Source organism: Hyalella azteca, unplaced genomic scaffold, assembly GCF_000764305.2.
Source record: "Hyalella azteca isolate HAZT.00-mixed unplaced genomic scaffold, Hazt_2.0.2 contig13692, whole genome shotgun sequence".
Classification (NCBI taxonomy): domain Eukaryota; kingdom Metazoa; phylum Arthropoda; class Malacostraca; order Amphipoda; family Hyalellidae; genus Hyalella; species Hyalella azteca.
The window spans coordinates 112,389-139,594 of NW_025943604.1; the positions used below are offsets into that span (position 1 = coordinate 112,389).

Genomic DNA, 27,206 nt, shown 5'->3' on the forward strand with positions numbered 1-27,206 from the left:
AACTAATAGTCCTCCTATTTCACAAAACGAATGCCGCATCAATAGCGATAGCTCATAAAAAGCTTATTTGTTCAACTACGCTCATATTAGCTCTTGTCGCTGCACTCGTTGGCCGGTTATCTTGTAACTACACAATTCATGCCTACAATAATCAAAGTGTGGCAGAAATCATCAAATTTATCGCATTAGTTACATAGCAAATTTGTAAAACTCCTGCTTCTAATAAAAATTAAACAACTTTCTAAAAATGGTAGGAAAGGATTGAAAAACGAGAAGAGTTGTAAAGTTTATTTCTTCTTAAACGATGGCGCAGAGCAGCCAGTATACAGCACGAAAAGCTGTACGCTTACAGCGTGCTAGAAGAGATTATAGTTGACAGCCGCCCTAAGTATCAATAATTGACTTATTAAGCCGCGATGCATTCGGATGATGAGTAATGTCGGACGGGCAATCCGCTCAGCTTGGCAGCGCTATGTACAATTGATAGGATACTTAAGGCATTTAAATATCACACCGAAGACACAACACGAGATTTAGGAAAGCAGTGCAACGAATAGCAACTTGGATTGGTTTGCTATTACACTCAATATATGCCTCAAGCCGTCATATGTGAAGTCACAGAGCCTATCAATCATCTCTCGAATATCAAGTAAAGAAAAAAAATTTTGGAACACGTACTTCAACCAAAATAATACAGGAAAAATGGGCATTATGGTAAAAACAAAAAACCGAATGCTTAATCACAACAAAAATCAGTCAATTTTGACGGTAGACGGTTTTTAATGTGCCTTACAATAAATGTCCTGTGATAAAAATCACTGCACATCACACAATTGTACCTAAAATCCAAACATTTCTGCCAGCTATAACCAGGCCTCCTAACGATAAAGGAGTAAAATGATTCGCAAGTGTCCAGAAGACGCCGGACGCATCGATGTAGCAACAACGCATGTGTAAAATACTTGTAATGCAGTTTTGGCTGGTAAATAACACGACTAATAGCTCTGCTCGCTCATCGGTTAAGTTCTCTGATAGCAAATATCTAGGGTATTTTGATTCAAACTATCATGCAAGATAAAAAACAAATTTGCTTTCGAGAAATAGAGACACGAGGTAAGCAATGAATAAATAAGTGCAGAAAAACATTTTATAAGTCCACTTGATATACAAAACAACGAGTGGCAGATCTGAAGAAGAAAGGTCGAAATCCTAAATAGCAAAATACAAAATTAACAGGCATAAGCCATTCGTGATCGCTTCTAATTACAACCGACGCAAAATCTTGCGCCTCAAGTGTACCTTCAAAGTTAGAGACGAGCAAATCGACTGACCGACCACTTAAGCTATAAGACAAAGGAAGAAGATGAGAAGTCTTAAATTTGAAAAAAAAATCAAGCCACAAGTCTATATCCATGAACAGTGTAATAGAAAAATTGTCACCGTGCATTCGAGAAGACGCGAAGTGACGTTTCTCGCAATCGCTGCTTATCAAAGCCATCGCAACAAAAAACCAACTTTCAGCAAACGATGTACAAAAAAGAAAAGCTCCCGTGGAAAAGAATGCTGCAACTAATTAACGAATCGGAGATTATCGATGGCGATCATGGCTAGAACAAATGAATCAAGGACCTGATAGGAAAGTACAAATCAGACGTGATAATAAGAATCTAGGCACAAGTTATTTATGATTAACTGAAAATGAAACAAGAAAAATTCAAGCGTTATACTCGGATTTAATAAGTTTCCATGTTAGTGCAACGAACTTGCTGTTCGATTAAAAAACGCGACTATTGTCATGCTTAGCAATGCGTTCAACTTTCAGCCGAAACTATAATGAACGGATATAAGGAGAAGTAATAAACATTATTATAGTAGAATAGGAAACAGATTTTTTTTATCCTGAATCGGTATACATACGAAGTTTGTGGCTTCATGCAACGCGCGCTAGTCTAAAAAGGCGTGCATTTCAGACCAATGTCATGATTTTAAAGACTTTAACTTAAGTATTGCTGGTCCGCATTACGTTAGAGTTGGTTACCTGAATTGTCATTAAACGTTTGCAAGTCACCGTTACCTTGCAAGAAAATAATATTATGCAACAGGGATAGCAAAAGTCAGCTCTGCGTTTTAACAACACGATCTGCATTGAAAACAGCCAGAAGGTGCAGCCGCTCAACTAACTTCTAACTAAACTTTGGAAGGGCAGCACTAGTCCGTTAAGCAAATACATGTTCTAATGAGAGAATCTCTCCACATTTGACTTTGCCCGGGCAAAAATCCATTCTCCTTAACAAGATTAACTAGGATTAATATTATTTAACTATATGCTGAACTAAAACAGACGTGTTTGGAATCCATTTGAAGTAATAAGAATCTTTACTTTTTGGATTCAGGGGCGAGAAGTAAGAAATATAGAAATTAGAGAACGAGTTACCGTTAAAAACACACAAACAATGTCGTCCTGATAACTTATCGCCTTCGTTAAATAAATCAGGAGCAATACTCAATTTTTCAATCAACTTCTCTATGAAACATCAATAAGCAACTATCGAGCCCATTAAAATCACTTGCAAATCCGAAGTTATTGATTTAGTTTTGATTGAAAAGATGGAATGGCGCTATTCGAATTATTTTAGGATAGATGTATTGAAAGTAACTGATGAAATTCCATTACAAACTGTACATGCTAGCGCACTATGCTATGTTACAGATTCACACACACAGAGGCGGGAGTATGAGCCCGTTTAAATATGGTACATAAGTTACATTGAGATATTCTCGGTAGCTTCCTAAATTCATACTTCATGTCATTGCAATAAATAAACCTCTTGATTAGTCGCAAACTAGCTTTTCTGTACAGCAAACTAAATAAAATGGTAATTATTACATTTTCTGTCGCGATTGGTATCTCTGTCAACTGATACTCATTACATTTCATTCTATAAGTACTCAATATACTCAAGAGGAAAAGAAGCCAAGAACTGGCGCCAACATCAATGGTCGTTTTATTCATGGCATTATTTATTGATGTCATGCTCTCATGTCACCATCGCTGTGTAGTAGTAGAATATGATTGATGATGCTGGAGAGTTCTGAACATTGCATAAGTTCTTGATCTAGCGCTCATGCTATATCCCACCTACTTAATATTTTATATTTCCGCTCGGCGTTTGACGGAAAAAATACATCAATGATACACGGAAGAAGCTATTGAGTGTTTGCAAAAACGTGAAGGCTTGTCCAAAAAATGAAGCAACGAGTCATCAAGAACGAAAGGAATGCCAACCGAATAAATGTAAAACAAAGCTGCGTCAATCGAGACTAGGAACCATACCACAGTCACAGTCGCAGACTAGCGACAGCTTTTTCTTGAAGAAAGACGTCGCCTGGAAAAAAAAAATTGTCTCACTTGATCACTGAAACTTGATTCGTTAGATTCATTCAAGAAAAATACAAATAAATGAATATACAATTTAAGTGATCGAAATAGATTTTTTTCGGCAGACAGAAGTGTCAATATTCATCAGAAGTAAATGTTTCAGTAAAGTGAATATTGATTCAACTTATGTGCATCCGCGATGTAACAGTTACAACAAAAATCATATTTTTCCAAAGTTTAAAGCACTCCAGCGCTTCAAAGCATCTAGCTCCAGAGAACTATCTATAACAGGCAATAAGTTACTCAGTGATAAACTTCCTAGGGAAATATAGCTAGCAAACTTGCAACTGAATCTCGTACAGCAACAACAGAAACCAACAACGAGACGGTGGCATTAGTCGCAACGAAATGTAGTCTCTTCAGTTGTAAATTTTGATGGCCTTCTCGAGGTAGTTGTAGCGGGAGCGCTTGGGAGCTTTGTTGACATGTTCCAGCCCTAGCCAGGGCTTGCTCGGTAATTGAGCTGCACGAATACAACATATTTAAGATACAACGTTAATCAGTTCAACTCAAGTCAAGGCAAGTTAATGTAATTGTTTTTTTCTACAAGATCCTAACAGAAGATAAATTGGTAATTTAGTCAATCCTCAAGTACCACACGTTATTGGAAGCTCATTGCCTGTAAAGTAAAAAACATTAAATATCTTCTTCCTCTCACCAATCTTAAACAATCAACTTCCTCTCACCTTGATTGCTGAGAACTCTAAAGTCAACTAAGTTCAGATGATCGCCTTCAGAGAGGAAAGAGTGTCTGCCCATAATAACAATAGCGAGTCGGTACTTCTCAAACTCCTTGTCAGGAACTTCCAGCTTTTTCTGAATGCGCTCCATGACTGAAGGGACGGTTTCCCCTTGCTTCACCTGAACATGCACGGGGATCATTAAAATTAAAATAAGTGCAAAAAGGAGCTTTATGCCACGCACATCCAAAAGTAAAGTTATGACAACTATAATTGGTATTACTCATAACTGAATATGTTGAAACCTTAAGTTCCAATATCTTCAGAGATCATTCAACAAATTGTTTCAAGAAACTTATTCAGCCAACACTATAGCATAACGACGAATAAAAATGTGAATTTTTGAGGCTCGTTTTACCTTAAATTCCGATGATTTTCACATCAAGTACAAAAACATCAAGTACAAAGAACTAACATATTTGAACAAGTCAAACCATGCAAGACTCAACATCAAATGTGGCGTGAGATAAGAGAACATTTGTCGATTTGTCGAGTGCAGCAATTCCAACCACTAGGAGATTGGCGAGTGAGAAACACCAAGTGACAGCACAGAATTTTTGGCTGCTCCCTACTGTGTCGGCACACTCGTACATAATATTTTCAATGAACTGAGCCTTGCATATTAGTTCGAAACAAATGGGCGCGTCAACATGAAGCGCGAGTTGAATTATCAAGAAATAATCCCAGGAAAAATGAAAATTTAAGTCAAGTTATAATAATTAATGCTTTGACGAAAATCTAAGTAGAGTGGCTGCCGGTCAGAAAGTGTAACCAAGCAATGCTCGTCTAAAGGTAGACAAAAGTTAATTGGAGCAATAAGCTCCAATAATGAAGCGAAAATGGTAACACATCACCTTGATTAGGAAGGGAGAACCGAAGGTACTGTATGGCTCCTTGGAGAAGTGAGCAACAGGAATTTGGAGTTCGTCCTCAGCCAGAGGTAGTTCACCAGGCGGCACCTCCTCCACCCTGTACGTACGCGTGCCCGCAGACGTCAGAGCCTCCAGGCTCATGTTCTCGGGCGGCACTTGAGTAATCTTGCACGAGGAAATCTCCACTAATCTGCAACACAAAAACACGCGTGTATACTAGATTAGAAACAAAAATAGGAAACAAAACTTATGTTTTGACTGGCACCGACCACAAAAGCAAGTCTGTTAGGAATGTTCATGCCAGAAAAAAATAAATCAATTCGACACTATATCAAGAAGTAAGTAGGTATGATTGCTTATAATAACGTTACAACTAGACAAATAATACCTGAGTTTAGCAGAAGTAGGTAGTGGAGGAGTTGCAGGGTTGTTCATATTAGCCCCGGCCTCGGCGCCAGCCACGAGGGCAGGTATCTGCTTGCGCGCCTCTGCCAGGAGATCAGCGACGGTCCCGTTCTTGTTGGGGTACAACACCAACTCCTGCTCTTCCTTGCTTCGCTCGTTGATGTACACACACTAAAAATACAAAGAAATCTCAGCCACAATCTATCTATCAATCAATCAATAAGTGATATGACACATCAACACTGTATTTACTATTTATACCACATTTTTTTCATTCATGAAACAATAAACAAATAAATCGAAAAACAATTATTATCAAAATTATTGTAAACCATTATAAAAAATGAATATACTTCTATTACTTTGCTTACTGAAGCAGCTACATTACAGTGTCTCAAGGCACAAAATAAATGCCCACATAGAATTTTGAACTGACTTTGACGAGTCCAAATTCTAGCATAATATTTATGAAATAAACATATCTTACTGGATATTCAATACTCCTGCAAATAAATAATAGGGGTACCTTCATTTGCCGCTTATTCTCGAGCTCATTGATTCTGATGCTGAGTTGCTGGTAGTAAATTCTCTTGGGCTGGCGAGGCTTGACGCATGTGAGCATGTCCTTCAGGGTGCCTTCATACGTGCACCGCACGGCGTTGCCGGGGGCGTCGCGGTGGCTGATCATCACAAACACGAATATAATATAGAGCTAACGTCCTGCCGAATGTTACTTCTTGCAGGCATTATGCTGGCAGATTAAATCTACATTTAATAAATATTTTCTTTTTCATCAACAAATCAAGAATAAAGTAAGAGTTTTTAAGGCTTCAACATGGCACTGTTAATGGCTATGTTTTTTTTTTGCAAATTCATAGCAATAGCTGATTTCCATTATTTTCTTAATTACTTCCACCATAATTTCAGATTAGTATTGGGAATGAAACCCATTCTAACTTCCTTGCCCATTTGACCTCCAAAGCTCCGGGTAAGTTGGACTCTTATCATCAGACTCGTTCAAAAATATTCTTGTTAGAAAATATGAGCTAATTTAAACAATTTTATGACACTTCCACAACTTTCTCACATGTTTATTTGATGGGTCTCCGAGTCTCCGCATTTTTTAATAGATCCGAGTCTCTGAGCCACTCTGAGTGTTATATTTACAATTCCTCAGCATATTGGTTAGTCATAATCCCTATTCTTGTTTTCTTTATGTTGGTACTTACCTCTGAGCCTTGAAGAACTGTAGCAGGTAAGGGTCTGTGTCCAGTCTGAGCGCCACGGCCCGTGCCACTTGGTCATAGTTCATGCGCTGCGAGAGCTCCATCACAAAGCCTGGGTCGCTCGGCACTTGCTTGTCGCAGAAGGTCACCTGCACACAATAATTAGTGGAGACAACAATGAACGCTCCGAACAGGTTACGATTGCTTCGAAAAGGTTATGAACGATCTGACCTCAAGGGAGAAGTGTGTGTAGTTACGTTTAATTTGTTTTAATGGACTTCAAAATAGAATAATATGCGTTTAAAAATTACTTTTTCTGAACAATACAGTATCTTGGACGTTACACATGTACAATGAATTTCTAATTTTATTTTCAAATATTTAAAAAAAAGTATTTTTCCAAATTTTTCAAGATATCAAAATTTTGTGAATTTTCAAAATTATTTATTGTGTCAATTTATTCATGCATTGTCTGACTTTATGCAATTGTGCAAAATTTCAGATCAATTGGACAGGTCAAATTGTGTAATATATGGATTATAATATTTGTAGCACGAAATTAATTTTTTTTAATAAAGAGAAAATTTTTTTTTTATTTATAAAATTATTTATTCTGTCAATTGATTCATGAATTGTCTCCAACTTTACGTAAGTGTGCCAAATTTCAGATCGATTGGACAGGTAGAAGTGTGTTAAATATCAATTATAAGATTCGTAGCAGACAGGCAGACAAACAAACAAGAAGTGAAGTTAAAGAGAAGTGTTGTAAAAAACGGAACTTCAGGATAGAAAAACACGAATCTTTAATGTAATAAAGAGATTTAGAATAATCAGATAAATCTAACACATCCTTCACTTAGCTCATATTTATGTGAAAATACACCGTAAAATGATATTTTTTTGTGAATGATGACCGCAAACACTTTTGAACAGTTAAGTAGCAAAAAGAAAAGGTTATGAATTTTTTTTACCAGAAAAACGAGCAGTTTAATTTTACCTCAACTCTGTAGAAAATATCCTTGAGGTAATCTTTTGCCGACGGCAGTTCGAGAGTGGCATCAGTTAGAAGATCAAGCCTCTGGTACACTATTATGTCTCCATCCATGAGCTCTTCAAGAACTTTCTCAATGGGCCTGTTGAGGTCAGGGAGGCGGTCCACTAGGTTGGGTTTGATCTCCTCGAACAGCGCGAGCTCTGTGTTAGGTGGTAGTCCAGCCCGTTCATTCAGCATTGGCACGATGTCCACTGCACATAAAAACGTAAGACATTTGATGAAAATTGCACGTAAAGTTACAAAACAAAGTGTTACATGTTATTTGCATGATCTCATTAATTTATTAGCTTTAAATACTTGTTTACAAAATTAAACACCTGATGGAGGGACATCTATCTGAAATGCCATAAGTACCATAATTGCAGAAAAACAACAATTAGCAATTTTGAAATGCAACAAAGCTTAGCTAAATGTTTACATTACAGAAAATAAACACTGAAATGAGGACCAACCGAGACAGTGTGAGATGTGCATGTAGTGGTGGCCACTGTAGTGAAGTTTCTTGTGTCGAGGGTCGTAGTATTTGAAGAAGAGAAGGACATCAGACTCTTTATCAAAGTTAGGCAGCGAACGCAGTCCTGACTCCGGGGAAACCGTCTCAACAAACACGATCCATGGATTTACATTGTCACTTATCTGAAGAAAAAAAAATTATTCAATACGCAGCTATTACTTTACTATTGAACAGGAGGTATCTAATTTACTATACAGCAAGCTGATGACATTCAGAGAGAAAGTTCAAACTAAAAGATTCATGTGAATAACTACGGCAACTAATACGCTACGATAAACTATAATGAATTTCATTTTTAATTGAGTATCTTTGACACACCAGATAGCTGATAAATGAATATGTCATAAATTCTGTGCGTCACTCATCATCTGATAAATGAATGTCATAACTTCTGTGCGTCACTCATCATCTGATAAATGAAGACCGTAACTTCTATGCGTTACTTATCATCTGATAAATGAACGCCATAACTTCTATGCGTTACTCATCATCTGATAAATGAACGCCATAACTTCTATGCGTTACTCATCATCTGATAAATGAACACCATAACTTCTATGCGTTACTTATCATCTGATAAATGAACGCCATAACTTCTGACCTGTCCCAGCTCCTTGTGAAGACCAGCTTCGACGTCGAGGTGGGTCGTGCGGTTAGTTTGATTCGTACGTAGACTAAGAGGCCAAGGTCGGATTTGTTCTATAGGATATTTCTGGAAGAAAACGTAGGGGGTAAACAAAGAAGCACAACTGCACATTTACAGCGAAAAACTTTTTCAATTAGCTATTATTATTTGCCCATAACTAAACAATTTTCACAAGGAAAAGTTTTCTTAATAAAAAAGGTGCAGAAATTTGAATGTGAACTACAATCAGTTCTCTGCACATGTTAGTTCACATCTGCACTCTGCACATGTCATGCCTCAGTTCTCTGCACATGTTAGGCAGGAAACGCAACCTATAACGTTCTAATTGTTAAGAGGCATAACGAATTTCCTTGCACATGATTACCTCAGTAGAATGCTTACTAGTGTATCAGCGAGGAGTTCTAAGAATTCTTTCAAAGTGGAACTTTTCTTGACTTTGAAGAGGCGGTACTGAGCTTTGTCTTGGTCGTAAAGATCGTAGCCTTGGTGCCCGCAAAAAGCGTCTTCCAAGACCACCTGTACACGAAGAGGAAGAGAAGTAATGTGAATCAAGCCCAAGATATTGGTCAACCTCCTTAGAATTACAGAATCAATGATGTATAATAATAAAATTTAAGGACTTCAACCAATCATCGACATTCAGCTATTCATGGTTTTATTTAATGGAAAGAAGAAGCATTTTCTAACTATTGCAGTTCACAAAATTATCATACAGGCATGAAATTCTACACAAAGATTGCACACAAATAATCGTATCGCAATTCGTTGCTGCAATTGATAACATTCTAGCACTAAATTAGAGATTTCAGAAATATTCATCCAGGAATAAGTGTACTAACCTGAACAGTCATGAAGAGATGAGCTTCATTCCTTTCTTTGCGACGTATCATTTCAATTCTCTTTTCTTCCCCCAAGCGGTCAATAAGGTCCAAGGGAATGTCTTTCTCCGTGACCTCGTGCAGTACAGATTTAATATTCACCATGCTATCCTCTGGAACAGAAATTATTTCAATAAACAGGGATGAACGTTTGAGTAACAGTAAAAAAATAATATAACATTATACCTCTTTCAAACGACAGTTACGAGAAATTATTTTCTCACCGAAAACGATGATATAAACATTCCCTATCCCTTTTTATATCTTCATGGGATTAATGTCGATTCAAAGACGCCAATAAATATTCTATATATAATCACAAACCTGGAGCGCCGCCACTCTCTCTGATGTAGACCAACATGTAGGCGTTAGTGCAGTGCTTCACCGTGAGGCTGATGTCATCTTCATGGCCACCAAAGTTGTGATCGATGGCTTCTTGTTTACTGCACCGACTTACGACGTCGTCGTCGAATTTGCACCACTAAAATCAAACATAAATAACGTAACTTAGGAGTAAGTATATAAAAGTATTAGTTTAAGTATTCTAGAATACGATAAATCAGAGTTTAATGAGCTCAAATTTAAAGGCGATTGATTTTCAAAAATATTGAAAAAGCTTACCTATCTATACGAATCACAAATACGTTTGATCAAGACATAAGTTCAAGAGGAAGACGAAAGCTACTACTTGTGCTCGTCCAGAATCATTACCAATTACGAGGCAAACAAAAAAAAACAACTCAAACTAGCATAGATGAACAAAGTCATTTTATCTTCGAGAGTTTGTTCATCACAACCAACTTAAATGGACCACGAACCAAAATCTATATAAATGCATTGGGAGCGACCATAGTAGCCCAGCAACCGAGGATGGAAGGCTGACTACAAACCCACTCTGCCGTCCCCCTTGGGGGTTAATGATGCAAGTCTAACAATAAACGCACTCTGCCGTCCCCCTTGGGGGCTAATGATGGACGTCTAAAAATAAACCCACTCTGCCGTCCCCCTTGGGGGTTAATGATGCAAGTCTATCAATAAACCCACTCTGCCGTCCCCCTTGGGGGCTAATGATGCAAGTCTAACAATAAACCCACTCTGCCGTCCCCCTTGGGGGCTAATGATGCAAGTCTAACAATAAACCCACTCTGCCGTCCCCCTTGGGGGCTAATGATGCAAATCTAACAATAAACCCACTCTGCCGTCCCCCTTGGGGTTGATGAAGACGACGTAGTGGCCGCCATGGTTGTCCCCGGAGTGCACCAGCACGGCGTGCAGGACGTACGTGCCTCCCATGCCCTCCTCGCGCTTCCCGACGTACGAGTCTAAGTTGAGCCTTTCAGGGAATTCATACCTGGGAAAAAAACGACCTATCAGAATTTTTCAATTACCAAAATAAGCAAATTACAAAAACAAACTTTCAACATGCAAGACAAAGTATGATAAATAACTTTGGAATTGCATTTTCATAGGGTGCACACACTTTAATGCCGTTCTAAAAAGAAAAAGAATTTATTTGATTAGATTGCGCTTCAGTGCTGATTTGTAACAGAATAAATACGGAAAACTGAAGTGCTAGAGTACTTTATTTTGACTTATTATCTATTGAAGGTAATTAAACTGAAATTTGGTTCTAAATTAACAAAAGAAGCTTACGTTACTTTATTGCGGAAATCAGAAGTGCTAGAGTGCTCAAGTGCTTGTTGATTACGAAAGTAAGATTGCCAAAAATATTATCTTCCCTGTTGCTGGGAAAATACAGTCAGAATTGAAAGTAATTTCAAACATTTTTAAGAGTGAAATGAGCAATATTAAGCTAATTAAAACTCATTTGATCTCTGGAACATCAGAGTTTTTTATTAAAATACCATACCATAGCACCAGCTAAATGAGCATGGTAATGTCAACGTGTTCATACCTGTCATTTATTTTGACATTGGAGTCGGTGAGAGGATCGTATTGGAAACGCATCAGGTGAAGGTGCAGGACAGGAGGAAAGCTCTGGAAGATGACACCTTTCTCTGCCTCCTGGAGGCCATGTTCTCCAGCATCGTATTTGTTGTCGCCCTCGAGCGTCTCCACGCTGATGTAGTCCCTCAAACTCTCGTAGACTAGCAACACATTTCAAGTCAGCAAAGCTTTACCCATAACTCTTCTAAACAACAATTTAAGGCAGTAAAGCTTTCCCGACAACTCATATAAACAACAATTAAAGTCAGTAAATCTTCACACATAACTCATATAAACAACATTTCAAGTCAGTAAAGCTTTCCCCACAAATCGTATAAACTACAATTAAAGTCAGTAAAGCTTTACCCACAACTCATATAAACAACAATTAAAGTCAGTAAATCTTCACCCATAACTCATATAAACTACAATTAAAGTCAGTAAAGCTTTACCCACAAATCGTATAAACTACAATTAATGTCAGTAAAGCTTTACCAACAACTCATATAAACAACAATTAAAGTCAGTAAATCTTCACCCATAGCTCATATAAACTACAATTAAAGTCAGTAAAGCTCTACCCACAACTCATATAAACTACGATTTAAGTCAGCAAAGCTTTACTCATAACTCACATAAACTACAATTAAAGTCAGTAAAACTTTAACCATAACTAATATAAACTACAATTAAAGTATTATTTCTCAAATGCACTCAGAATTAAATCCCAAACAATGATAAATAAGAATAAAAAGAATTAGACAGACTAGATTGACTTACTGTGATAGTAAAGGTAAAATCATTGACAACTTACTGTTTTTCTTTCCTTTTATGTTGAGTTGAATATCATAGAAAGTTTCTGTTCTTGAAGAAGTGTAGTCCACATGCTTGCATTTGAAGTAAGACTGTGAAAATAAAAGATATGCATAAGATATGAGAAGCAAATTAACAAATTCACGAGTTAAATTATTTTATATTATTTTAAATTTTTTGCTTGAATAACTTCAACTGCAAGTGTGTATTAATCATATATAAAATAAAAAAATGAATTGCAATACGCTGCAAGTTTCCTAGAAAAAATTCAGCCAATCCCTGGAAATCTCATCTCGTGCACCACGAAAATACCCCAAAAAATTTAAGTAATCTTTATACTTACAAGAGTTTTGCCTTCAAACAGGCGAGGGATGACACCCTCGACGCAGGTGCCTTTCATTTTGGTCTCTAACTTATCCAGGAGCTGCAAGGAAGATTTCAATCAGAAATTTGATCCATGATGGTCTAGATATATACAAATTTACTACTTTGAAAGCTATTTGTACCCAAATTCCCGGTAATGAAAGCTACCATCATTTGACAAAGTTCTGATCCAACAATTAAATCCCATTTCTTCAAAGACAAAATGTATGAAATAAGCGCGTTAATTTGACAACGCAAAGCATTGACTAACCACCCTGAGGAACTCCTGAGCATCATGCTGCATGAAGGAGTCGAGGGTCTCCCAGCCAAAAGATTTTGTAAGTTTCTTGGTGCCCACGGGCTTGTCACTTGTCTGCAGCTCATGGAATACGCGCTGAAGAGCCAGCGCTACGCTCTTGGTTGAGTCGTCACTCTCAGTCGGCATCTTATATACGGCCTATAAAAAAACACCATATTACACTTGGGAAGAATTGTGAACTTGCAGCAAATGTGAAGAAAGAAATATATAACCCAAAAGAGACTAGCAAATGACCACTACCAAGAGATAAGTTTAATAAAATTCGAAGGAAAACGATTTAAAACTGAAGGTCAATTTTAGCAAGAAGAAATTTGTAGTGAATGATGATCCTAATCCTAGATTTGAGGACGATTATCTAAGCAAAAACGTTTATATCATCGAAGAATTCCTATGACTTGGAATTATTATTACTTCTAACAATCAAAGGTAGCTAGCTATAATAGAGCACATGGATGCAATAGCTCAAGTAATAACAATAGTATTGGACATCTCTGGGGACAATATAAAGATAGATCTAGCTCTTTCTGGCATTGCGCAGCTAGTTGGTGAAGTAGAGCACCTGCAACACTCACCATGCGCAGCTGGTTGGTGAAGTAGAGCACCTGCAGCACTCACCATGCGCAGCTGGTCAGTGAAGTAGAGCACCTGCAGCACTCACCATGCGCAGCTGGTCGGTGAAGTAGAGCACCTGCAGCACTCACCATGCGCAGCTGGTCAGTGAAGTAGAGCACCTGCAACACTCACCATGCGCAGCTGGTTGGTGAAGTAGAGCACCTGCAGCAGAGAGTTCATATAGCACGTCGCCCCCTGGTTCTTGAGGCCCACGTAGCCCGTGTGTTTCTTGCTGTCCCAAGACACGCCGTGCGGTGCATCAGCTGACACACACACCTGTAACAAGAACAACAATCAGTAATTGGAAGCTTTGCTTACTACATCTTTGTGTTTCTTAATATTATGTCTGAAGTAAAAAGAAAAATTACCTCAATAGTCATGCAAGGAGCATTTTTTCAAAGAATTTAACCTCATTTTTAATCGTTTAAAGTAGATAATTCTCCAGAGAATCTATCCTACTCATGAAGATTGCAGTAATTGCATTAAATTCAATCTCATAATATAACCTTGAAACTTATGTTGATTAAAATATATTTGCACAATAAGATTTAATTGCAGCTTCAATAACACTGGCATGAAACTTGAATCCAAATATGCCAAGAAAATATAGCAGCAATAAAATGTAATATTATGAGAATTCACCTCAAGGGTTATGGTATCATCTTTAATGTAGCCTCTTTCAGGGTCCAAGACCTCATTCCATGCCATGAAGTGAGAAAAGCCCCAGTCATTCTCTTTGCTGTAGAATAAGTGATGAATCTCTGCGCGGGCGGAAAGCACATAAGTAAAATACAATTTGAAACAAACAACCTAATCCTGGGATAAATTAACTTATGACTGGATTTGAGATCAGTAATCCTATTTAAACAAGTTCATGTAAAATCCGTACTAACAGTGGCGTACCGTTCATTTCATTTTATACTTAAACTCATGATATGCAGAAAATATTGATTAAATTGGTCTATTAAAGGGATGACGAAGGGATGTGCATGAAAAGATTCATTTAAAAAAAAGTGCAAAACAATTTTTTTTGGTTTCAGGCAAAGAAAATTTTGATACATTGTCAAACAGAAAACCGAATCAACCATCAGGCGCAATAACATAATTTAAAGCTGGACATAAGGTTATAAGTCAAAGAAAAATATTCAAAACCTGATCAAGCTATGAATGAACTCACTTCTGCTGAAATTTTCCACACCCTCTTTAACAGAGAGAAGCCGCAACTCTGCTATGGCATTACAGGACCAAGACGCAGATTCAGATTCTCCATTACACTGCAGAAAAAAGCCCAAGGACCGATTACATTGTCTTTCAGTACTGTTTTGGCCTTGAATTTGCTGTTGCTGCATCCGCTGCATTACCATTATCTTCCAGGGTAAGTTGCGCACGTAACACGGAGGTGACAGAACCGTTTCCTTCAATTTACTAAACTGCGGTACAGAAAACTTGAAGGTGGCTTCAGAACGAGCGTCATCTGGAAATTAAATTAGGAAGACTAGATGAGAGACAATTATTGACAATAGATATTAATATTATAGGTAGAGAAGTCTATAAACGATTTTCTATAAACAAATATATTAACAAAATAAATTAATTTTTGACAAGACGGTGATAGTGGTAAATACCTACTCTAAATTTTACATTTCCTTATCAACAAAGGATGCCCAACAGTATGATATTGATATGAACAAACAAAACAATGCTGTAATAATAAAATTTCTCAACTTTCTCACCATCTTCCATTTCCTGGTCAACATGGTTGGTTGAAGACGCAGCAGCAGGAACAATGTTTGCAGGTGGCTGCTGCTGCAAGGCCGGGTTGCTGGCTGGGGGCAGAGCTGCCTGGTTGTCCACGGAACCCTCTGTCCTGCCGTTGATGACGTCATCACGTCGTCCTGACACTCGCCTCCTCACTCCATCTCCATCCAGCCCTCCACCATCGTCATCTCCTCCAGTGTCTGCACAGACAATTTCCCAGGAAAATGTAACAATAAGGTAACAGTCGTTGGAAGATCCCCAAAATAATGTAACAAAAAGGTAACAGTAATTGACAGATCCCCAAAATAATGTAACAAAAAGGTAACAGTAATTGACAGATCACCAAAATAATGTAACAAAAAGATAACAGTCATTGACAGATCACCAAAATAATGTAACAATAAGGTAACAGTCATTGACAAGTTATTCTAAATTTAGTTAAAATAGCCCTGGCACTACAAAGCTAAGCATCGACCACTCCAGGTAAACGTTTTGTCAAACTAGAGTTTGGTATTAAAGCTACCTGTATATACTAGGTAGATAGAAGTTTTTTTTTTTTTTCTCAATCAAAATTGATCATTTTGAAACGCACTGCAAAATTAAAAAAGTCAGCCCTAGTGGTAAAACAAAAGAAAAACATGAATAAACTTTTTATTTTTTTGTAACAAGGAAACATTTTTACATATATTTTTTTTTTTTTGGTTTAATATTGCAACATTATTAGGTTAAGCAAATGAATACCTTAATATATCATTAATAAGTTAATACTATAATTAGAACAATTAGAATAGATTCAAGATTGTGCTGCTTCAATCAAAATACATTTTTTGTCAATGGATGGTCAATGAATCACAGTAATTATATAAGGAATTAATGGGACAAAAAAGCCCACCTTCTTGCGTGTCCATCATTTCAAGCTGTTTGTCAGGAGTGGGTGGGCCTGTCTGGTTCAAATGGTTCATTTTTTCCGCCGGTGGCAGGATGACACTGTGCTTTTTAGAGGGCCGCTGAGGCGAAGAAGCTTTAGCAGCACTGCCGTCAACACAAGAGATGTCAGGGATTGAATGCTGGTCTCCAGTGCTGTCGCTACCCTGATGATCTTGATTCTCGTTGATGGTGCATGCAAGGTCTGAGCCAGAAGAAACCTGCTGGCAATAATTTCATTAGCTTGGTAGATTATGAATGGATTAACTTCCATGATTGATTCAGTATTTGGTCCCTATTGGTATGAACACCAAATGCTAGTTCTTAAATTCACACACCTGACATAGTCTTTATTATTAGTACACACTTCAACAAAAGTTTCAATTAAAATTTTGTACAACCACAAATAAAAAATTGCTTTAATTAAAAAATTCAACAGAATGACATAGGTATATATAGGAAGAGTTATCACACCTTATTACAGTGACTGAGGGTTGCTGAACCTTTCTTCTTATTCTTGCCTATGTGCCAAGCCCTGCTATTTTTGCTAGAAAGCAGAAGCCCTTTATAATCTTCTTCAGCTGTTATGGGCACCTGAAATAATATCAATAATGTTTAAATGCATAAGTAAATGCATGTCACATGGATATGTTTGAGTGTGGTAGCACATCTGGGGGTAAAACTATTTTTGGCACATTGCTGATTATTATTGTTAAGATAATGCAAATAGTGAATACAATTGAAAGCATATACAGTCACTCATACAAGTATCCAGTTTGCTAACTAGGTTCATATTGACAAATTTTTTTACATACGGTATCTTATTTTTTACATATCTTATTGACAAATTTTTTATTGTTTCTCTTTATTTGGAAAATCAGGTTTTTGTGGGATTGGAAAGTTTATATATAAGGCTTCTAAGAAACATTTTATCAGAATTTATGACAATTCAAATATGCAATATCTATTAGCAAGTAGATGAGGAGTTATTTACGATGCTTAAAATTTCAATTTGGAAATGACATAAGTAAAAGGTACTTATCTCAGATGCCCTTTGATTAAAGTAAAGGGTATCTTAGAAACTCTTTACTCCAATCCTAAATCAGGTCAAAATCTAATCTTGTATTACTCTGAGAATAATTCTAATGTCTTGACAAATCTGTTGATTTGGAAATTGATACAAGACTCGTCCTTGATGATAAGAGCCTCTGCTATTGCCAGTCTAATAATGTGGGAGCACCGCGTGATGATGCTGGTGCAGGCTTCCAACGTAGTGCAGGTGATGGTCTTGTAGTGGGTGTCCCATATACAATTCTTTTGCACTCCAGTTTGCAGATGACACATGAGTCTGCGGCTCAAGGTAGTGCTAGTCAAACAAATGTAATTTACGTTTTGGGTAAGTCTACAACCTCCTTTCATGCAAGAAAATTAGTAAATAACATTGGTTTCTTGCAGTGGTGCAACACTTTTTACATGGATTATTTTTTCTGATTAAATTTTTCATCTTTTTATTTCTGTAGTAAATCAAGAGCTTGATTTAAATAAACTTACACATTTCATTAAACTGAACAAATCAACTCTTGATTTACTACAGAAACAAAAAGATCAAAAATTTAATCATGAAAAATAATCCATGTAAAAAGTATTGGACAGCTGCAAGAAACCAATGTTATTTACAAATTTTCCTGCTTGAAATAAGGTTGTATACTTCTGCAAAATGTAAATTACACTAGTTTGACCAGTACAACCTTGAGCAGCAGACTCACATGCCATCTGCAAACTGGAAGACAAACAAATCATACGCAGGAGGCCTACAATGAGACCATTACCAGTGCCAAGTTGGAAGCCCGCACCAGCATTGTCATGCGGCACCCTGATGATAAGAAACTGGCAATAGCAGATGCTCTCATCATCAAGGATGAGTCTCTGGCAATCAGTTTGCAAAGCACTGGATTTGATAGGACATAGAAATTATTCATGGAGTAATTTAATTCTTTATTTTGGACTGTATCTAAGATAATCATTGTATGTACTTATCATCAAACAGGGTAATAAGGGACATTTTTGAGAATTTTTCATTGATAACTTCTTACTATTAAACAGTTCATAAACAAGTTTGTGCTCATTTTAAAGCTCTTTGTGAGGGCTAGCAAATGGAATCTCTAAAAAAATCCATATGCTATTCGTAAGGTGCCAGATGCAAAATAAAAGCGTCACTAATTATTACTGGGAATGGGGTAATCTGGGACACTTGAAATAAAACTCAATTTTAAAACGTATGAAGCATGCAAAGTGTACTCAGCCACTACTAACAGTACTCTAAAGTCCTCCTCTTCCTTTGAAGATGATGTAGATGTAGAATAAATGATATTTCCTGTGTTTTTTACTTGTTCTTCCATTATTAATATTGCCATATCCATACATTATTGTATTATTGATGTGATATTACCATATCCATGGATATGCATGCTATTGTGCATTTACAACAACCTTGTCCACTGCAAGCTTCATATCAGCAGCAGTATGGCATTTCTTCTGTATCTGTAAGCTTACAGGACGGCTTGTAATTTCACACCATTTTAATTGGGTCAAGTGAATTCACTATAACAAAAAATGATCATAAAAACATGCTTGAAACAGAAAGGAATATTTTAATGACAATCATAATATTTTTGGAGAAATAAATCATAGTTTAGGTTAATAACTTTTTCATTCTATGTTGCCTGGTGCACCATTCTATCCATGACATTTGTGATAACTTATGATGTATTAAGGGGAGCATCTACCCTAAAATTGTAAATTTTTACTTTTTCGGTTTTCATACTAATTTTAAAGCTGACATTCTGCCCTATCCAACGGTACCACTGCCATCTCTCTACGTTGATTTATGATTTCACGACATTTCATGAAAGGGAGGCAGGTGGGGGAGTTCTTTAAGTAATTAGATAGGAACTAATTAGCTGCTGAGCTCTTTAAATATAGTGTCTACTTGAGTTGTGCTGCAGTTACGTATTTAGTCTCATCTTAAAGCTGACATTCTGGCCTCTCCAATGGTACCACTACCATCTCTGTACGTTAATTTTTATGTACACGACACTTCATGAAAGGGGGGCGGGGGGGAGTTCTTTCAGTAATTAGATATGAGATAATTCGCTGTCCACCACTACAAATATAGTGTTTTTGTGAGGTCTGACTCAGTGTGCCTCCGGGCTTTGTAGGGAGAGATGCGCATGTAGTTGCTCCCATCATCCTTGAGTGGAATCAAGCTCCAGAAACGTTTAGTTTGGTATCTATGCTACATTGAGCGCATATTGTGGTGCGCGCGGGACTGTCGCGCTCTCCTCAACATTCACACTTATTGTCACGGAAAACCTATCTCCTCCTAGAGTTTTAAAGCTACAACAATGAGTCATATACCATTCGATTTGCAAAGAATAGATCTACAAACTGACCTAGCAGTCTTTTCAATTTCGTCATAGTTTGGATTTTATTCCTGAAAAAGGGGGAGTGGAAAGGGGTAAAATCGAAAAATTTCCGAAAACTTTACGAAAAATGCTCCCAAACCCGCAAAAATTAGAAATTCAAAAAACGGCTAAGTCGTTTTATAGATAAAGATTTATATATAGATTTATATATAGATTTAAAGCATAGTTATGCGGTGCCCCGACCCATCGAGACTGATGATAGCTGAGGCTCTCATTATCAAGAGCGAGTCTCCAGCTATCAACCTCCAAACTACAGGATTCGTCCGGACGCTGAAATTATTTTCAGAGTAATTTTAAGTTTATACATTTTGTTGTATCCGCATTATTTATTTTATTGTATCCACTATACCATTCATATGTACTTCAGTCATTTCAAATTCAATTTCAAATGTTGTAAAACCTTCTCCAGCTTGATAATGAAAATTGTATTTTCAAAACGTCGCAAACTATTAAAATGTCATTCGGAAACCTGCTTTTCGATCTCCCGACGCCAGCAAGAAATTTGGTTTGACTCATTGAAAAAACGAACAAGAAGATTGTTAATAAAAAGCATGCTCTGGTCTTCAATCAAACTTGCATATATATATGTGTGCATAACAGCATAGGGCATGGGTATGTTTGCATGCAGTCAGCCAGAAATCTGTTTTAAACTATTTTTGGTATTTATATCTTAATTAAACTATTTTTAGGGAGGACAGGACATCTATTTTTCTACAAACTTTGGTAGAAAAATAGAGGCCACAATTATACACTTTTGTCAACAATTAGATAGGACTGAATTCATTTAGCAGGAATCTTGCAGTGCCAAAAATGCCAGGAAAGCTCTAGTAATAGCTTAGAAGGTAAATATATTCCACGTCACCTTACAATTTACTCAAACAAATGACCATTTATATTTACAACAACTTGTGTCAAGGTGTAGCACAGATTACTGCCACAGCCACATTAATAAACCTATGCAGCTTTTCAACAGGTACAAAAATATCTACTTTCTAAGCTACAACCACTCTTGTCTTTACAAGCAGCAAGATTTCCAAAAGACTAGTTACATCTCTAATACCCGATTGTTGATAAAACTAAACTTTTATGGTTAAAAATTTCCAGTTTGCCCTAAGCTTCCAAGCCTCAGTTATCGACGTCTGTGAGGGGACCTCATTGAAGTAAACAAGTATACTCATGACTTATACAAGGTCCCAGAAGGATTACTAGAATTTGAAACAAGAACCAACACCAGGGGCCATGGCTATAAACTAAAAAAACAGTGTTGGAACACATCCATGCGACAACATTTCTTCTCGCTTCGAGTCACCGACATGTGGAACAGCCTACCTGATAGCATTGTTGACGCTCCGAGTATGAACATCTTCAAAAACAGACTAGACAAAGCTATGCAGGAGCATATGTTCAGTCTTAAAATGCCTAGCAAATTACAGACCAGGCAATAAGTCCAGCAGCTATCTCAATCAATCGTCAGCTATGGAATGATTGGGTTCCAAAGGCCGGATCCCTTGTGAATCAAGTCACGAAAAGTTCAAGAATCGGCAACAGGCCATGGGCCTATTTCTTCAGCGCCGACACTTCTATTCTATTCTAAATATTTGAGATAGGAGCAGCAACACTTCAGTATAGAGCCAATCTGGAATATCAAGCAGAATTTGTTGAAAATAAGGGTAAACACACCATATTCCGACACTTTAAAAACGTAGCAAGAAATGAATGGCTATAAAAAGATCACCGTATGCGCAACTCGAGTTCTGATTGCTTAATGTCACTCTCAAAACACCACACCTTGCGCCAGCAATGATGAAATGTCACAAACTGTTGCCATATTTATTTAACAGAATTCAAATCTACAAAATCTCAGAATTCCGACACTGTGTCAGCTTGTGTGTGACTAAATTTGGCATATTGTTATTGTGAGACTAATTCCGACAGCGCCTCAAAACTGTAATTCGTACGGTAATTCCAACACCCTGTGTTGGAATTATTCCTGCTAAAGCCAGAATATTCCTGCTAAAGCCAGAATATTCCTGCTAAATGAATTACCTCATAATAATCCTATAGTTGTTAATAAGAGTGTATGATTAGGCTGCAGAATTACATGTATTTAAAATTTGACACATTGGGGCTGGAAATGGAAAATGAAAACTTCTGTACTAAATAGAAAAATTCCTATCCTGGGTAGGTTCTGCCAAATTTTCCAGTTTTAGTGACAGTGCAGAAAACTATAGATTGCATCATTTCAATGCAAATAAGTGCAGCATTTTGCAAAATGTTAAGTGCTACTGAGTACTGTGCTAGCAGCTAGCTGCCAGATGTGAATCTTGTGCTCTTCAAAATATCCAAATAATTAAACTAGAACTGCAAAACATAAATTAAACAATCAGTTGAACAAAATAGAATTAACTAAGAGCTCCTCATGTCAAACATTCACTCTCATTCTTGGCAATCATAGCCAAATTCCGACATAGCATCACTCACATCTCACGACACGATCAGTCGATCATCTGTCAACAGTCAAGGGTCAATATAGAAGCATTAGAAGGTGAATATAACCAATTGCTAAAAACGAAAATTTAATTGTAGATAGAACACTTTCTCGGACTTAACTTGCGTCTAACTTTAGTTGTGTCGATAAAATTTCATATACATTAATTTCAGTTCGATGACTTCGATCTCATTTTAGCATGCGTAATGAAATTGAGATCCGATAATTATCACCCAGCGAACTCAAACATACCTACCTTCTGTTTACTCGCCACGCGCCCAATGTCGGCTAATTGCTCCTACCCCTGACGTCAGGGGCAACAAAATATAAATATTTTTGCACCATAAATATATACCATCAATAAAGAATATACATTCTCGTTGTTGATTGACACGAAATCGATAGTGTAAGTCGTCTTCAGCCCGGCGTTTACACAGAATTCTTTAGCTGCTGATTATCAAAACATTCGGTATGCAACTTAAGTCTACAAAAAACTCAAAACAAATGCCAAAATTCGAGTAAGAAAACGAGCTAGCACACAGTAAAATATCAATACAAATTTTTAGATATTATGAATGTTTTTTCATACTTTTAATTCGAACAATCTAAGTATAAGTGCATTCGCCTTCATTCTAAAAATCGTGCTGGAACTGTCTTCCTCTCTGTTAAGGAATTAAATATGGCCTCCAAACTCGTATCATATATACTGGGCATGGTAATCCTCGAAAAATTCCCTTTTAACAAACTGTGAGAAATTACTAATTCAAATTCTAACTTTTTTATTCACCCTACAAGCTAGTAGGAATATTTGTTCTTCCCTTTTTAACTGTGATGCTGTTGCAAGTCATTGAAAACATTTTCATTTTAAGATGATTTCAATTTATCACAAAAATTAACTATGAACGCACATAACTTCTGTAAAAAGTGACTCATTGAAACTTGAAAATATAATGGGAAAGCGTGGTGAAAATATGAGAAATGAACCCGATGAATTTTCAAATGACGGAATAAATTAATCTAGGTAGTAATGACGTTTCTATTATATGTTAGAATATTACGTTCTCATAGCCACCCACCCAAACATTGATATTGTTTTAGCGCATTTTCTCATTTATGGAAAAAAGGCGCTATTGTGCTCGTCATTTCCGTCCGTCTGTCCGTCCGTCCGTCCGTCTGTCTATCTGTCTGTCTGTGACTTCACGTTTTCGTCGATTTTGAGAAAATGCGCTCTCTGTCACTCACTGCAGCGAGTTCTGAGTTATATTTTTATGATATTCGTTCTCTATGCCTTTAAACATAAGCAATGGCCAAACTTAATTGGTATCTGTCGTCCAAGGCTTTATAAAAGAGGTTGTACAAAATTTTCATCGAATCACAAAACTTTATGTGAGAATTACTATGACATCAAGAACGACAAATGTTAGTGTTTCGCTTGAGCAAAATTAGCCATAAATTTGTCACTTAGTTTAGGATCACAGAAGAATATTCGATCGTATGTTTCCAGTTCATAGAATTCATCGCTTCTGGTAGAGGATGCACAAAAGACGCCAAGTACGGAGAAGGCACAGAACATCAACAGGCCTGGGACCTTCAACGAGGATCATCCTATGTATCATATGTATCTTATGTATCATATGTATTCTATGTATCTTATGAATCTTACGTTTGATTTGAAACATGAAGATTACAAACACCGGCCGTAGCAAGTATAAAATAACAAAGAAGCTACCAATCTTGATCAACAACAACGTCATAAAGTCTGAAATATCATAAAGAATACAATTAGTCATTATATAACGAAGTGACTGATGGTAAACTTGAGTTACAAAGAGCTCATCAAGCAGTCGTAACATCAGCAGAGGCAAGGACAGCGATTTTTCCTCGATTTGAGTTACAAAAAAGTGCTCTGAAAATAGAGAAAAATATGCCATTGTGAAATAAAGCTCCAATGAAATTCGATCCATTAATTTAAAGAGGTAAGCATCGCATGTATGGAGACTACATATCAACATTGCTGAGCTGTCAGCCTATGCACCATCTTGTATGGTCTAATCAACCTAAAAAACTACTTAATGCCACAGCCCTAAAAACCAAATGCCACTGAAGACGGGAAAATTTTTAAGTCGAAAGCGCTTCTTTCTTAACTCGATACCCGACAACTCCAACTCTCAGCCGACCTAATTTGTGTATATTTTTTTGTCTTACGTCTATATTCAAACTGCAGGGCTAAGTTCGCCTATGACTTGAATTGCTGCTACCAATATCCACTTAAAAATTTCATGTGTCATTTCCATTGCCTCAAATCTATTTCATGGGTCACGAAAGCACTATAGTTCTACAACACAAGAGTAACTTGCTACACTTTGTTAGACCATTTGCTCTCGCCACAGCAGATTCTGCATCAAAATAATTCATATTTTGATTAATTCGTTACGCCATCAGGGTTAAACAACATCCTACCTGAGAACATGAGCATGGGGTTCGATTGAAAATCCTGTACTATTTCGAAGAGAAATAAAATAACAGTACCAAGAAGAAACGAAAGTACCGAAGATGTTGTTGCTGTTAGAAGACATTCTTGATTACTTATTTTCAAACTTCAAATGTTGTCGAGGAATTATTCGATGCAGCGCTTGTAATCCTACAAAAATGTTAGTTGACTTTTAAACTTTTTTTCCCACTTATTGACGTACTCAGAAAGGAAGTCATCATCAGGAATAAGTTGCGCCCCGCTCGATTTTTTCAATAATTTTTAATCTGACGCCAGTATTTCGAAGAAAGACAAGTTAATATTACACAGTTGCAAATATTCATTAACAAATTGCAGGCCTTGCATGCTAGATCAAGCGATACTTTCAGCAAATTTTGCGATATGATCCTCCGAATAACGAAAGAGGTTTTTTTCGGTTTCTTCTCAGCATAGTCACTGGCCCAAAATATTTTGATTGCCTGGAAACTTTTGATTCCCATGTTTTTTAGAACAAGTTGAACAACGCCTGAAAAAATTGGGTTGCTCCATTAGTTATATTCTTTGGAAAGAATCTCTATGGCAAAACCACAATAGCAGTCGACCCACGTCTGCAGTGTGCCCGGTAAAACGAAAATCTCTTGTTTGGTTATTCTTCAAACCCAACGAAAATATCGGGAAGTAAAATTTAACATCCTGTACTCTCCAATGCATTTTTCTTATTGAGGAAAACTCTCTTGCAAATGGGAATATCAAAAACACAAAGGAGTACAGAAGTCTCTAGCATATTCGCAATGAAAATGGTTCACACAACAAGCTAAGACATAAGCACGGCTGAGTTATCTCGCAACCAACGAAGCCATATTGATTGATAATTACCAGAAGGCAAACTTCCAGCAAATCCTGGACATAAATGAGAACAACACTGGAGATATCGTCTCTTGGGTGGATCCTGGTGCAACATGGAAGATATTCATTACAAACTTGTTGAGAGCGGAGATTCAACCACAATTTAAATGTGCCCAGCGTGTTGCTCCATCGTAAACATAACTTGCCGGAATCACGCTCCTTATCCAGATTGAGTCGGTAAGCTTCTTCTGTAGCAGAATCATTAACTTTTTCTGTTGTATTGTGGTATGTATGAATGCATGGGATCACTGCTCCATGGATCTAACTTGAAGCTCTGAATCGAACTGTATAAGATGAGCACGCCAACTGGTATATAAGACGACCAATAAGCACGTACTGCATACAGATACCTCAGCGATATTAAATATTTGCCAGCTGCAACCTGGGAAGAAACAATTAACCTGCTAACTTGTAACCTGCGACGTTAAAACCTGTTTACTAGTAACCTGCGGCATTACAACCTGACAATTGTGACGTAACATGCAGCTAACCTGTAACCTGTGACGTTACAACCGTAACCTGTGACGTTACAACCGTAACCTGTGAGGTTACCTGGTGCTTACCTGTTACCTGCAACGTTGCAATTTGCTAACCTGTAACTCGACGTTACAACCTGCAAACCTGTTATGTTCGTATATTGCGGCATACATTATACTGAAACGTACGAAAAAATTACAAAGTCATCGACTTTTACTGAATATACATATTCCATACTTGCACCCAATACCTAAAAAAATCCATAAGAGAGCCGCGGTCCTGAAGTAGGACTGCTAAACGATTGAATGAAAAGGAAAAAACACAAAAATTACTCATTTTGTAATAAGTCCGCGAACAAAGTGGATTTGCATTGGTTGATTTAGAAAAATCGTTTTAGCCTAGTACTAACTCAAGACGATGGTCCTGTAAAACACAAAATTAAATTCAAATTCTAATCATGAATGAATTTTTCTGGTACGAGTCAGTGGGCGAGAAGGCTGTTTAAAAGCTAATTAAGTTGGCAGATAATTAAACTGTTTTTTAAAACGGGATGCATTTAATTGTGCGGAATGAGGTGGCAGAAATAAAAATTTGCCAACCATTTTGCCGCGCAGGAAACGTTTCTTCGGCGCTCCGTACAGCTAATGAAGGGCCTGAGGAACGCCTAACTGGCAGGCGAATTCTTTACAAAAATATAACTCAGTACTCACTGCAGTGAGTGACAGAGAGCGCATTTTCTCGTCGACGAAAACGTGAAGTCACGGACGGACGGACGGACAGACAGACAGAGAGACGGACAGACGGACATGGCGAGCAAAATAGTGCATTTTATTCATAAATGAGAAAATGCGCTAAAAAGAATTTGGAGTG

General features: G+C 37.2%; 1 protein-coding gene across 2 annotated transcripts; it reads right to left on the bottom strand.

Annotated features, from left to right (window-relative positions):
- Positions 1-274: 274 nt before the first annotated feature.
- Positions 275-22,934, bottom strand: LOC108676962 (ubiquitin carboxyl-terminal hydrolase 7). 2 transcript variants are annotated; one of them, XR_001931211.2, is made up of 25 exons: positions 22,740-22,934; positions 16,985-17,104; positions 16,479-16,731; positions 15,562-15,786; positions 15,006-15,302; positions 14,471-14,589; positions 13,961-14,104; positions 13,169-13,354; positions 12,878-12,958; positions 12,536-12,626; positions 11,690-11,882; positions 10,969-11,125; positions 10,099-10,255; positions 9,736-9,887; positions 9,278-9,412; positions 8,852-8,962; positions 8,189-8,372; positions 7,680-7,927; positions 6,686-6,831; positions 5,983-6,136; positions 5,440-5,627; positions 5,034-5,241; positions 4,126-4,300; positions 3,740-3,902; positions 275-3,386 (listed from the first exon to the last, which is right to left on the bottom strand). XR_001931211.2 is itself a non-coding variant. In XM_018165117.2 (24 exons), the coding sequence occupies exons 3-24, from the start codon at positions 16,546-16,548 to the stop codon at positions 3,799-3,801; spliced, it is 3,525 nt and encodes a 1,174-aa protein (XP_018020606.1). In that variant the 5' UTR covers positions 16,549-16,731; positions 16,985-17,104; positions 22,740-22,934; the 3' UTR covers positions 275-3,798. The 2 variants fall into 2 exon arrangements, 1 of the variants encoding a protein (XP_018020606.1); XM_018165117.2 differs by having other exon boundaries at positions 275-3,902.
- Between the last annotated feature and the right edge of the window lie 4,272 nt (positions 22,935-27,206).